Genomic DNA, 13,407 nt, shown 5'->3' with positions numbered 1-13,407 from the left:
ACAGACTTTCCGGTAAAATTCAGCTTGTTTCTTACCTGATCACGCTTTTACATAGATGAGTTTTCTCACAGTGGAAAGGGGTCATCAGGGAGGGGAGAGAAGCTGCAGAAGCAGTACAGATGATCCAGGTACATTACTAAATAAAGAAACCCTCAATATGACCTCAGGATCAGAACAAGCTTCCAGGTAACTTCGAGGTACCGTGCAGGCCACTTACTCTCTCCCATAGGCTAACCGTGGTTTTCTACAGAGGTGAATTGGGCAGGTAATGCCACACAGCGCTATTACACTGCACAGTATGGGAAGCGAAGGCTTTATTGCACATGCTTAGGAAAGAGGAACACATTTGCCCATGTAATTATGATATACAGATCAGAGAGCTCCACAGAAATGGAGCAGGACACCACATGGGAATAATCTTTGATCTAACAATGTAAAAGTAGTGATCACAGCTTATCATTCAGTTTTAGAGAGACAATATAGAATGCAAACTAGAATAAACCCAGCAATGCAGACCTTCCAATTAATCACAGCATGGAAATATTTTCAAAGATGTGAGGCATCAAAAATCCAAGTGGACCATTAAGTCAGAAAACAGGTGTACACATTTTGACACATTTTATATCCAGTGTGAAAATGTTCCTTTATTTTCTGAAGCATGCAATTAACTTGAACCTGCTAACACTGCTCACCTTCTCAACATCTGGCAGGCAATCCAGAAGGGCTGCTGTGTGCTCAGAGTCACTCGGGTCATTCTCACAACCGTTTGCTGTTATTTTCAAGGGATTTTTCACCATGGCATCTAACACTGCTTCGTAGAGCTGCTTGGTTATCAGGGGAGAGGGTAGCTCTCGCAGGTAATCCTTTAGGACGCCTTCACAAGAGACACAAGAACAGCTGCCTTTAACAAGCTGCAGATTCACTTTCCAGTGACCTTGGGGAGCACTGAGGCACATCAGCTTCAACCACCCCATGAGAAAATCCTCCGTGTCAGTGACAAACCTTGCACTTCTCAGCAAGGGATGGGAGGACGACAGCAAAAGGGCACAGTGAACCACGGGTACGCGAGGGCTCCCCACAGGGCCAGCTAAGAGGCAGGAGGTCTCTCCGCAATGTCCCCGCGAGGCTGGGGGTACCAGCACCCCCGTCCCCACAGTCCCAGCTGCTTCTCCAAGCCCACGCAAGGCAGCTCGTCACAAACTAAGGGGTGAAGCCAGGGTAGGAAGGTGCACTGCCTCCAGAGAAGAGGGGTGCCTGCAGGGGCTGCTGCGTGCGCAGGAGTGGGTACGCTGGGCACAGGGGGAGCATCTCTCCAGGTCCCCCTCCTGATCGGGGCGAGGGAGAGGCAAGGAAAGCGCTCTTAGCAGTCCACCTCCTGTCCAAGGAAAGGAGCTCCTACAAACACCAAAGTCTTCAGCTTGATGACACCTCCTCCTTTATATACAACCAGTAGTTAATTCTTCTGTTCAGTTTATTTTCAGCTATAAAATTATGAGCAAACATCCCAGTGCCAGTGGCACGTTTGGTGAAGCACATAGCGTTTTCTCACCTCCCAACGCACAAACCAAACAGATGTCCTCAAGAGCGAAATGCCAACTCCCCCCCTGCCTCTGGGTACTCTGTACCCCCCAGCACACCCCTTGCTTCTGCTGTGACAAATGTAATTCACATCCACAGGAGACACTGGCTAAGATACCCACGTACTGAGCCCTCCCAGTTACAGAGACATACTGCGCCACTGCAGAAGCTGGGGACATGCTGGAGGAGAGGCTGTTTCTAGGGGATGCAACAACCAGGCAACCACTTCATTAACCCCTATTCCTTCCACAGATGTAAACAAACAAAAAGGAACTGAGCATTTGCATTCTTGTAAGCTGGCTTTAGAGGCTGGCTGATACTTCAGTTTGAGTGGGGTTTCAGTGATTTTAAGAATAACTAAACCCAAAACTTCAAGACTTCTAACTGCAGCCCCCTGGAAAGGACACAGCAGGATGCTATCCAGGAGCAATGTGTCTTCCCCAGATTTGAGAGGCCTGTGTTCCATGCATGGATTAGCTGGTTAAAATATTTACAAGACAAACGTGGCAGAGGCTGGTGCTGCACAACACAGTTTGGGACATTCTCCTTTTTCCGGAAACAAAACAGTAGCAAGATATGCTGACTTTTATCAGGATCTTTGTTTCAACTGTGCTTTTTTTGGAGGGGGAGGCTGACATCAGAATCAGCTTACAGTAGGAAATGGTATGTTGTAATCAAATCAGCTTATACTGTTGAAACACTCACAACCATCTATTAATAATCATTTAGTAGGAATTCCTGTAATAGCATCCACAGTCATAGGACTACCACCTGCCAAAGGACTTTCTCCTGTTTAGCCCTGAATAACAGGCTGGTTTGGGAGCCATGAATGCCCCTTGACCTTTCTAAATCCTTTTGCTATTCACTCAGCTAAATTAGCCCTGTAAGAGGCTGCTGTTATTTTTTTCCACGAATCTATGCTTCCCGTTGCTGCCAGCCCACTAGCACATTCCCCTTGACACAACCACATACAACAAATTTAGACAGCGAGCAGAAATCATCATCCACTTCATTAAGTCCTCATTTTTCTGACCCACTGAACTGTTAACGGTATTGCATGCTTTATGCAGAGATATGAATTCACGTGGATGCAAACAGACACGATGCAACAACATGACTACTGGTCAGTTCTGAAAATTGGCTGCATGCTTCAGTTTGAGCCATGAGCACACTTAATTGCGTGTAAGCCTGTGCCAATCCCAAAAGCATTTCTTAGTCAAGATTTAATCATTAAATGTTCATTCTCTAGTCTTTGGAGAGCTGTCAAAACTAAGTATCTTTTTAATCTTTTTGAAAAGGAGCGCTACTCAAATTTCAAAAAGGATACAAGGCGGCACTTCTCTTCAAATCAGCCAAGATTTATGCTGAGGATTCACATTTTACGGAACACACGTTTCGGCTGATAAAAGTATGAATCACGTGCATCAGTCTCAGCATTGCAAATACAGCAGTAAAACATCAGGGGAAACGTTCACCCTCAACCCACCTCCCTAAGCATAAGCAAGAGATGTTTTGTCAGCTCTTTTATTCCTAGCACTAAGCACGGTGGGTACCTGAGGTCTGCCAGCAAAAATTGCAGGTTCCCCCTGCAATCCAGACCACACTGTTTAAAACAATTAGAGAGCAGGCTGCTTTGTGGTCAGTGGAAGTTATGGGTGCAAACACCCCTTCCCTCCCTGCTCTCCCCAACTCATGCAGGACCCCTGCACCCAGTCCTTTCAACACAATACTAACACAGGCACTACAGGCAATCATACAGCACAGCTGCAGGGGTACTGCAGGAAATAATTTTTTTTTTTTTTTATAAGTCATTTCTTAAAACTATTTTTAACTTGTAAGGAAAGCAGCATGTAAGTTAACTCTTCCAATATAACATATACAAAAGCATACCCAGTAGTGTTTCTGTAAGACAGACACCAAGGCTGTAGTCTTTTCACTCTCACAGTACAAATTCCGTATGTAAAAAATTATTCTTCAGTAGTACAACCAGAAAAAGGACCAAGAGTCTAGCAGAACCTGCACGGTCACCAAAAGTTCACCATCACCAATGAGGCTTGCAGCAATGTATATTGAAAAATTGAAGTACACTTTTCTATTTAACCACTGCATCATAAACTCGTGATGGAAAGATCAGTCAGACTGTGCCACTGCCCTTCCACAGCTTTGCATCAGTACCAAGTTCTCATGCAGTTCAGGCTTCTGTTTCAGGCAGTTCTGCTTGGTTCTGAGTGTACAATGTACTCAGGAAAATCAAAATGCTTAGGAAAAAAGTTACAGGTTCTTCTGTATATGGATGAGATTTTAAGTTCATATACCCTCTCCCATGATACTCGTGAACCATTTCTGCAAATACTCTTTTATTGTAATGATTACTTGTAGCATGGGAGTGCAATGCCATTTTTATTATTCAAAAATTAAAAAAAACCCAAACAAACAAAACCCCAGAGTTTTCCATTAGCCAAAAGTTTACATTAACCAAATAGCAGTTTGCCATTTGTCTGCTTGTAAGTCAATATCAGACAGTTTCTGCTGTTTGGCAGAATGCAACAGAAGGGGTTTTTTTCCCCTTCTGAGTTGATTTACAAAAATTGGGAAGAAAACAGGACTTCAATAATTTCATGGAACAATCTGATCTTAGAAGTTATCACCACTTTTTCCTCATTAAGTTATTTGTGAAGAGAAGAAAATTTAAAAGTTTGAAAGATCTTTTCACGGTTTACTTTTACTGTACACCTCCTCTTTTTAAAGGGTGTGTCCTATCACACTGAAACACAAGTTTCTGCTGCTGGGAACACCACTACTTGGGAGCAACACTGAACCCAACAGTGAATCCAGCCAAAGCAAGTAACGCAAACTGACTAGCTGCACATTCTGAACGAAAAAGTCTACTTAACCCAATAAATGACACCAAGTAGTATCTTCTGATACTGCTTTGTATAAGTATAAAGTGTAATGAACAAAATTCATTCCCAATACACTGAAATGAAATAAACCACCAAACAGGGTAGAACTATCCCACACAGCTGGATGTCATATGTTACAGAAAGGGCTTTGACACAGAAAGTTTATACCCTGACTACTGTTGTTACATCTTTCCATTCCTGGATATGTAGGAAATGAATGCTCCTGGCTAATTTCCTGGAGCAATTAGTTTACTCAGTGATGCCTGAAATTAGATCAACTTTGGCTTACATAACAAGTATCAATAGTTATAAAACTGTTCCACTTCTAGGCAAACCAAAAAAACCTCAACAACTTTCTTCCGCTGTGCAGTGCAACTCCTGTGAAGACACTGCCGTAAGGAGCTGATGCAGATGCAGACAGGTTTCCCAAGACCTCCTGTTCTGGTACTCCCAGCCCTCCTCACCTTTGCCAGGAGCTTGCTGCCCGACCGCAAGTAAAGAGCCACTCCAGTGAGCACGAAAAAGCTGCTATTTAACTATATTTAAAAGAATGGAAAATCTGTTTCCAAAAATCCTGCAGTCTCCAACATAAAGGGAGGACAGTGGGTTGATCCAAGATGGCCCTTGGATCACATGTTGCAGAACAACCAGCACAGCGCATGTGCCTGATCACAACCACGTTTTTCAAGATGCACAGAGCTTTAACAGGCTTCAGGGACCTCGGCTCCTTTCCAGCTTCCACTTCCCTCTGTGACTGGTAGAGCAGTTTCCGAAAGCAGCTCCTTCCATACCCTCCTCCCTCCACATCCCTGCTGCTTCCTACTTAAACATCCCCAAAGTTACTGCCCTCATTCTCAGCTAACCTTCAGCAATACAAAGCACCTGTTAGCAGCTTGTTAAAGGACAACAGAAAACTACTTCAGAGCACTAGTTCACCTTTTAAAAGGTATGTTAGGAACACAGCACAGTTCTATATTAAAAGAAAAGCAAGTAAATATATTTATTACCTGTTATGACATTAATATCTGGGTACTGGCTTTCACAGAGGGTAACAGCCTTGCTGTCCCTCTCAAAGGCCTCCCGAAGCTCCTTCTTAACCGCTGCTGAGCCACATAACCGATACAGGCCTACCACCTGGAAGCAAAAACAACAGCCCCACATCAGTCATTTTCCTGCAGAGGGGACTAGCAATTGACATCACGTGTTGTCTCATCCAGGATGCGCAACTAGAACAATTGTTTGGACATGTATGTCAAGGAAATTATGAATACTCCATTATTACACCTAGAATATGCTGTTTTTAAGATGACAAGATGTTGACTTCCATGTGCTTCAAATTGTATGAAAAGTTTTATACAAAATAGGGGTTATTTAACATGCTCAAGGTGATAGGAATGAAACCCACAACACTGTTGGACTGAATTACTAGTTAAATCATGTGCTTTCATGAACTCAAATTTTGCATTTTATCATTATTTACTTTTAATTTTCATCAACACCATTTATACAAAGCACTCCTATGATCTTAAGGAACTAAATCTTCAACATATTCATTTTATTTTAATGAACTTTATAGGCAGCTGTACTAAGCAGTAAATGGTTAGTCCAAAACTACCACGGACTCAAAAGATGAAAAAACCAAAAACCCTGACTTAGATCATGCAAGTCTAGGTTTGCAAACAAGAATATTCGTCTGGCCATATATTAATTCCTGTTTAAATAAATGGAAAAATTTACTGAATGGAATTTGTACTCCCCTCTTTCCCAAGACTGAACATGATCTAGTATTTGCAGACAATTTCTCTTAAACTTTTAAAGTTTTCTAGTGCCACATGTGAAATTCAGGTGGAGAAAACACAATATGACAGTTTTGCAGTCTATAGGAAAGTCAAAAATGTCAGACAAGCACGTGGTTAAAACAAGTTAACGGTATATTTTGCATTTTTGGTTCTCCCTTCCAAATTAGATTTCATGCTCAAAGGCACCAGGTACATTCAGACAATTCAGATCCCAATCGCTTCATTACCAGTGTTGCCTTGATTACCCAATATCATTTGCATGACTAGGTGCTAATAAGCCCAAAATAAAATGCTGAAACCATGGGACACATACATTGGAAAGAATAAAACTTCTCTTTTCCACTGATTTGCATAATGTTAGGAGAAGCATTCACAATAAGAATCATAGTCATTATCAGTAGTGACTTTCAGCAAAGTCATTACATAGAAGTACCATTTCTCTATATATTTTATGACCTAGGTTATAAATAGCAGAGTTAATCTCATAACACCTGGAACTATATCCAACCTGTCGGCAATTTAAAATAGTAACAGTGGTAGGTGTGATTACTTCTCAATTTCACCTGAGCAAGAACAGGTGTAAAAGAAACCAAGGGCTCACACATGCTGTGGAACAGCATGCAAGAGTCCTCCCACCAGTTTCAAATTAATTGCCATGGGGAACGTCCAGCCTTAGGACCATGCATAGTCCTTACTAACAGACTTCTTGTCTAGCATCCGTAACTGGCTATTTGTTTCCATACCTCATTTCTCAAACATATTTTTGTCCATTAGGTTACACCAACCAATAAACTGTATCAGGATGAAGAGAAGACACTGGGCACTGCTGCTTTACAGCATTCATCTCCTGTCCTAATTCTGAAAACAACGTGAAGGCAGGCAAGGAGCAGTGGCACAGCAAAACAACTAATTCAGCCCCCCAGGGTCTCCTCCTCATCTTAATGCTCTGCACAAAGTGAATGGCAGAAACAAGTCTTTGGCACGTTGGCTTGAGACTGCACACATGTAAGTAAAGTTTTGTCAAAAGACCCGTCCTCATCACTTTGTGTCACTGCACACGATGCTTCGGTTTTGGGTAGGAGGGAACATTACACTCATTTCTGCATTTAGATACGTGTACTTACAGAGTGATCCATGTCTCAGGAATCAAGCATTTTCAAGTTCTCATCTCAGCTCTGCTTTTTGAGGGTGATTCTACATGCTGGGGGCTGCAGGTTCATTTCACTATCCCTAGTCCTAAAGCACTACTGTGAGCATCTCCTGTGAGCAAGCGTACATCTCCTCTACAAAGGCCAAGTTGAAAGCACTGATTTCACACAGTCCCATTATTCTTCCCTAGTGACTAGTGCTCACCAAACAGGAGCAGCAAAGCAAAAATTTGACATGTAAAGGTGTTTTTAATTTCCCCTTTCCCACTCACTGCTCACGCTCTGCAACAACAGCTATCCCGACACAGAAATATTAACAAAACAGATTAAAATATGCACAGTACCTGACAGCCTCTCTTTTCAATCTCCAGAATGCATTTCTGCATCAAAAGTGGCACCATCAAGCCCGCATTTTCCTTCTCTACAACTTTTCGAGCATCTACCCCGAACATCACAGGCTCCCGATCTGTATCGAGGCCATTGAGAGAGTTCTCCCACTGCTCCATGAGCGACAGCTTGACGTAAATAAGCCCCCTTGGTTCCAGTTTGACAGCCAGCTGATGTGTCTTTGTCACTCGGAAGAGAGTGGGAAGAGCCACGGTTCCATGACAACATACTCGATTTTTCCGCGGAGTGGGTTCCCAGCTGAACACCACCAGCTTTAAGTGCTGCGCGTTTTCAATTTCTATGTTGAACGTGTGGTCCATATCTAGAAATGTTGTCCTACACGTAAGCAGAGCTGTTCTCGCTTTGTTTACTGAGTCAACCTGTATTGCACAAAAGACATCTTTTGAGTCTATTCTTGGTGGTTTTAAGTCTTCAGCACCGTAGAAGTGAATGCTCATGAGTCCAGAGATGTACTGAGAGCACTTGGGTTGATCAGAAAAGTTGTAGTGTCTGAAAGCATCAATATCTATTTCAGTTTTACCACTGTTACTTGGAAGGCTCTCCCTTCCTTTCCCGCACTTGGTTTCATGCCCATGTTTACCTGATTTTGTTATAAGTTCGGGAGAGTCACCATCACTGAGGTAACCACCTTTGTTGAAGGATTTGGAGCTCCTCGAGCTCTTCTTTTTGTAGGTGTGTTGTGACAACACGCTACTGTCAAGATGGTAACGACTTATCACATTCCTGCTGGCAGCTGTGGTTGAGTTTCCAGAAGATGGCAAAGACACCATATGGCTTGTATCCTGGCAGCTAGCCTTCGGCAGGGAAGGAGGATTATCTGAACTAGTATGGCTTGAGGTTCCCTTGACACTCAGCTTCCTGCTCAGCTCTGGCAGCTTTTTCATTTTCATGGAAAGCTTCCTCACAGTCCTGGGAGATTTAATTCTATCAGGGAAAGGCCAGTTGATTGATCCGCTTTTTTTCAGAGGACTGGGACTTGGAGGAGAAACCTCTGTTGAGGGTATATCAGCCTTGTGTGCAAGTACAACTCCAGACCCTTTAGAAGAAAACAGAAGGAATAATCATTTTCAAAGCACTCAGTAACTGCAGTTCACAGCAATAAAAAAATAAATCTTGAACTAGAGGAAAACATGTTGATTTGTCATAACTTGATAAACGCAATTCATTCAGACAACCATCACTCATTCATCAGTCAGATGTTCACGAGCATTTAGAAAGCTGTGCTCTGCTGACTTGTTCAGCCAAATTTGGCAGTTCATAGTCAAAAGCCAGATTTGTTCTGCTTTATGGAGATGAAAGGGCCAGAAACTACATATAAACAAATGAGCTAGCTCACACGCTGCATTCAGCTCAATCCATTTGTGCTGTATCCACCATACAAGCAGACATGGCTGCGTTCCTGGGGCACAGGTGCAACGAAACCAGTCTTAAATGGGAAAACACTGGAATATGACAAATGCACCTTTGTCTACAAAGCAGTTAGCTACGTAGCCAACACATCAGCATTGCCCACTCCTCTTAAGTCGAGAGGATAGATACTTGTTTCTAGTGAAGAATGTCCCTCTGTTACCCAAAAGAGCCCTAAATCCCTCCCGTGTAGACGCAGGCAGTGTCTTACACCTTTTCTTCCATTTCTCTCAACTTCTCCTTTCCACCGCAGGATGGAGGAAGAGGAACACAACAAGGATTTATTCCATTCAAAAGCTTCATCCTGCACTGCCTCATTCCTGCCAGCAACCTTCCATCTTTTCCTGGCACAACCATCCCATGACAGGGCTTAAAGTTATACGGTTCCCAAGTGACGTCCTCATGGGAAATCACCCACCTTTCAAGGTACAAAAAAGAAAAAAAAAAAAGAAAAAAAAATCATAACAGCAGGCACTGATGCTAAAGAGGGAAAAAGAAAAAAGAAAAAGACTCCCTCAATTTAGCAGTAAAAGACAACTAACTGAGGAACGCGATCAGACATAAGCCAGTACTGCACACAGTCGGGAACCTGCGGTTCACCTCGTGCTCCAATACTCTAGGAAATCCAAATACCAAGTTACAGCTCAAGCTTTTCACACTTTCACCAACATGAGGCAGTAATAACTGTAGGAAAGGCAATGAATTTACATGAGTTAATGAAGCATGCAAGAGGGGAACTAAGGCCACAATGACAGATATTAATAAAATTACACGAGTACTTTCACTTAGAGTCACTTTTCTATCCCTTGAGAAACCAATAGTGGTTTTTGCTAGCAATAACCACCCCATTCACTCATCACTTTGCAAATGTTAGCAGTGCCCAACAGGACTCATGCAGCCTTGTCTGTGCAGGCTAGGGTACTATGGAGGCCCTAAGCACGCTAAACCTGTGTGGTGCAATTAGCCCAAGCAGCTCACAGAGACTCAAACACCGATATCCGTCATCCCCCCTTGCTAGACAGGGAAAGGGAGAGTCTATTTACAGCCTAGAAAGAAAGCAAGCAGCACTGTTTTCACGAAATACTCAGCAAATCATACGTTACAGAGGTTTCTCTTACAGATTTCTCAAAGGCTTACTGCTTTAATTCTAATCACTTCAAGTCCAAATCACCATACAGCTAGTGATCTTTACAAGTCCCCTGTTCATCCACGTTAATTTCCACCATTTAACTATAACTTACTTTTTATACTTTGCTTAGCTTAAAAAAATCAGGCTATCTGGTCTTTGACCAGAGTGGTTTGTTGTGGTTTTGTCATCCCTGTCCCCGCCCCCCCCCCCCCCCGCAAAAAACCTATGAAGACTAGTTCTAGTCCCAACAGAAGTTTGGCTTTAATAACTTTTGCCGAGAGCTGCTTAAAATAATATCTTTATAAAATAAAGTTTCAGTTATGAAACATAATGCATGGAATCTGTTTTTCAGAGCAACAAAGGAAAATTCATTTAGCCCTGCATCTCATGGAAGTAGTTCCCTTGCAGGGGAAGGACTATTTCTAGCACGCCTGCTGTGCTTTTCTGGCAAGCAGCTAGTTAGAAATGTGGTGTTTGATAAAAGCGGACAAAGCCTTCCCTTGTACTGCAAATCACAGCACAGTCCCACTGGTGGGCTGGCCTGGAGCACTCTATAGCAATCGGTGCCATACTGCAGCCCGCTAACATTAATCTTCCCTTTCTGTCAAAAGCCCCTGGCACAGGCTTAGAAAAGCAGGCCAGCAAATACAACCTCCCCCCAGTTCATTAAAACTGAAGAGTCAACCTAACACTCCAACTTTTGTGTGTCCAACTTCGGCTGGGTTCAGCACCAAACAGTTAAAATGAAATATGTGGCTGGAAGAAACTTAACAGTTGAGTATTATGCAGGATGGTATTCCCATCAGCATTGAGCCACATGTTGTTCCACTAAAGCCAGCAATGTGCTGAGGTATGCACGCAATTTTAAAGAGTGTACATGACACAGCTCTGAACAAGCTGCAAAAGGAGCTGTAGCACAGTCCAGTAACACTTCACTTCCCAGCCTACCCATCCGATACAGCTTTCTCACAAGGGTGCCAGAGGAACTGAGCTGCGCCTCGTCCCTTTTACTAAGTTACAAGGCTGTGCTGCAAACAGGCTCCTCACTGTCCCTGTCCTCACTCACTCTGCCACCACACATCCCATCTCAGCAGTTAAACTTTAAAAATATCCTTACAGAAGGATAGTAGGACAAGATGAAACCTAAGAGGCACCTGTTGCCTAAATGACTACCAGGGCGGCAAGGGGATGGTCAGTTTTATGTATGCAGCTTTTTTTTTATATATATATATATGCATGTGTGTGTATATATATATATATGCATATGTGTGTATATATATATATATGCATGTGTGTGTATATATATAATTGTTTTTTTTTTTTTTATTTACAGCAAGAACACTCCATCACTGGAACAACGTCCCCAGGGACATGGTAGAGACCCCATCACTGGAGGTTTTCAAGAGGCAACTGGACAGGGTGCTAGGTAATCTCATCTAGGCTCCCTTTCCCACCAAAGGGTGGGCCAGATGATCTTCTGAGGTCCTTTCCAACCTGGGCTGTTCTATGATATACTGTCTTCACTACATTTACCTTATGCCTTCCGGAACCTTTAGCAGTATGAGCAATACAGAAAAAAAAAAAAAAAAAAAATTAGTTTTCAAAGGACAATGCTATCCGAGTCAAAGTGACTTGACATTGTAAGTGACTGCTTCCATCAGCTATTTGTTCAGCTTGAGTAGTAAAGCCACTTTTTACTTTGCTCAGCGATATGGCTGTGTGAAAGGTTAAAGCCTTTTTGTGACCAGAGACACAAACAGCCCACAGTGCTTCACGAACCCAGACCCCCCCATCCCAGCCCATCCAGCCAGGTGCCCACAGGGCAATCGCTACTGTCCCCTCGGTCGAGCAGGCTGGTGCTGACAGACCGTACCCCTACACAACGCTGCCCCAAGGGAAGAGAGGACTCAAGCTATCTTAAGCACTTACCACACAGCCCCTGACAGACATACGCAGTAATTTAGTACAGTAAAAATGCTTCTCTGACCCTGCTTAACACTGTTTACATGTGGTTAGGGACATATATCACTGTCATACCCGTTGCCAGCAACGCATGCTATTTTACAGGCATGTTTGATTACCCTATTATACATGCAACATTCCTTATCACTTAAGGTAGGGTTTCTGAGTTATTTTAAAATTCCTCAGAAAACCTGTAATTTCTTTTCGGGACAACAAGTTGAGGTGAATGAGTAAGTCAGATAACTATCAGCTCCTTACTACAGCAAGCTATTGAAGTATCAAACGGCCACTCTCACAGCTAATGGAAACACTGTGTTCCCACCAAACTAAACCTGATAGGCAATTTAATTTTTCCTGCCATTCTCCAGACATACTTAATAAGTACACTACATCTAACACTGAAAGCATCTCTCTAGAATAATGGTATTAGTGTTGAAGATCTAAGCCATTTCCTTTTAAAAAGAAAAAAAAAAATACAGCTTACACTGAGTGGTTATAGCTTTCAAAACCAAAGTCTCCCTTCTGCCCACATTCTTCATGCTTTTTATCATTATCATTTCTAAAATCAATACAAGGACTTACTGGGAAAGTGTATTAAAAATGAAAAAGCGGCAAATCAAAACAGAAAACCCCAATTATCTCAAAATTGTTCTTGTAGCAAACAATGGGTGAATGAAAAAGGGCTACTGTTTTTCTGTGCAAGATTCCACGAGAAATACTGATATGACACAAACAGCACAGCTCTACTGATGTCAAAGGCTGTTAACTTACTCAGGTGCAGACAAATTATGTTTTTTCATCCTCAGATAGTTCCAGACCTGTTCTGATATAAAACTTCAGAGTAGAACTGTAAATGGCATTAAGAGAAGAATTCATGCTATATCAAATTCAAGCAACTTCAATTAAGATGTAAGGAAAGCGTCACCTCTATCCACATCAGCAACTGGGAAAAAAAAATTCAAAAAAAAATAAAAAGAACTTTTAAAAATTGAGATAGAATTGTATTACTTCTATGTAACATCTTAATTATCTAAATAAATGGAAGAATCTCCTCTTTTAACCTGTTAAAAAAA

General features: G+C 42.4%; 1 protein-coding gene across 2 annotated transcripts in view; it reads right to left on the bottom strand.

Annotated features, from left to right (window-relative positions):
• The window catches only part of SYDE2 (synapse defective Rho GTPase homolog 2), a 49,665-nt gene that overhangs the window by 7,872 nt on the left and 28,386 nt on the right, over window positions 1-13,407 (bottom strand). For both annotated transcript variants that reach the window (XM_052802142.1, XM_052802141.1), the window contains exons 3-5: window positions 7,773-8,872; window positions 5,489-5,615; window positions 693-874 (exon numbers count right to left, since the gene is read on the bottom strand). In XM_052802142.1, coding sequence (XP_052658102.1) covers window positions 693-874; window positions 5,489-5,615; window positions 7,773-8,872 — 1,409 coding nt within the window. The remainder of the gene's footprint in view (window positions 1-692; window positions 875-5,488; window positions 5,616-7,772; window positions 8,873-13,407) is intronic.

The sequence above is a fragment of the Harpia harpyja genome, chromosome 11 (assembly GCF_026419915.1).
Source record: "Harpia harpyja isolate bHarHar1 chromosome 11, bHarHar1 primary haplotype, whole genome shotgun sequence".
Taxonomy (NCBI): Eukaryota; Metazoa; Chordata; class Aves; order Accipitriformes; family Accipitridae; genus Harpia; species Harpia harpyja.
Note: the sequence above shows the minus strand (reverse complement) of the source record. Positions and strands in the feature narration are given on the sequence as shown.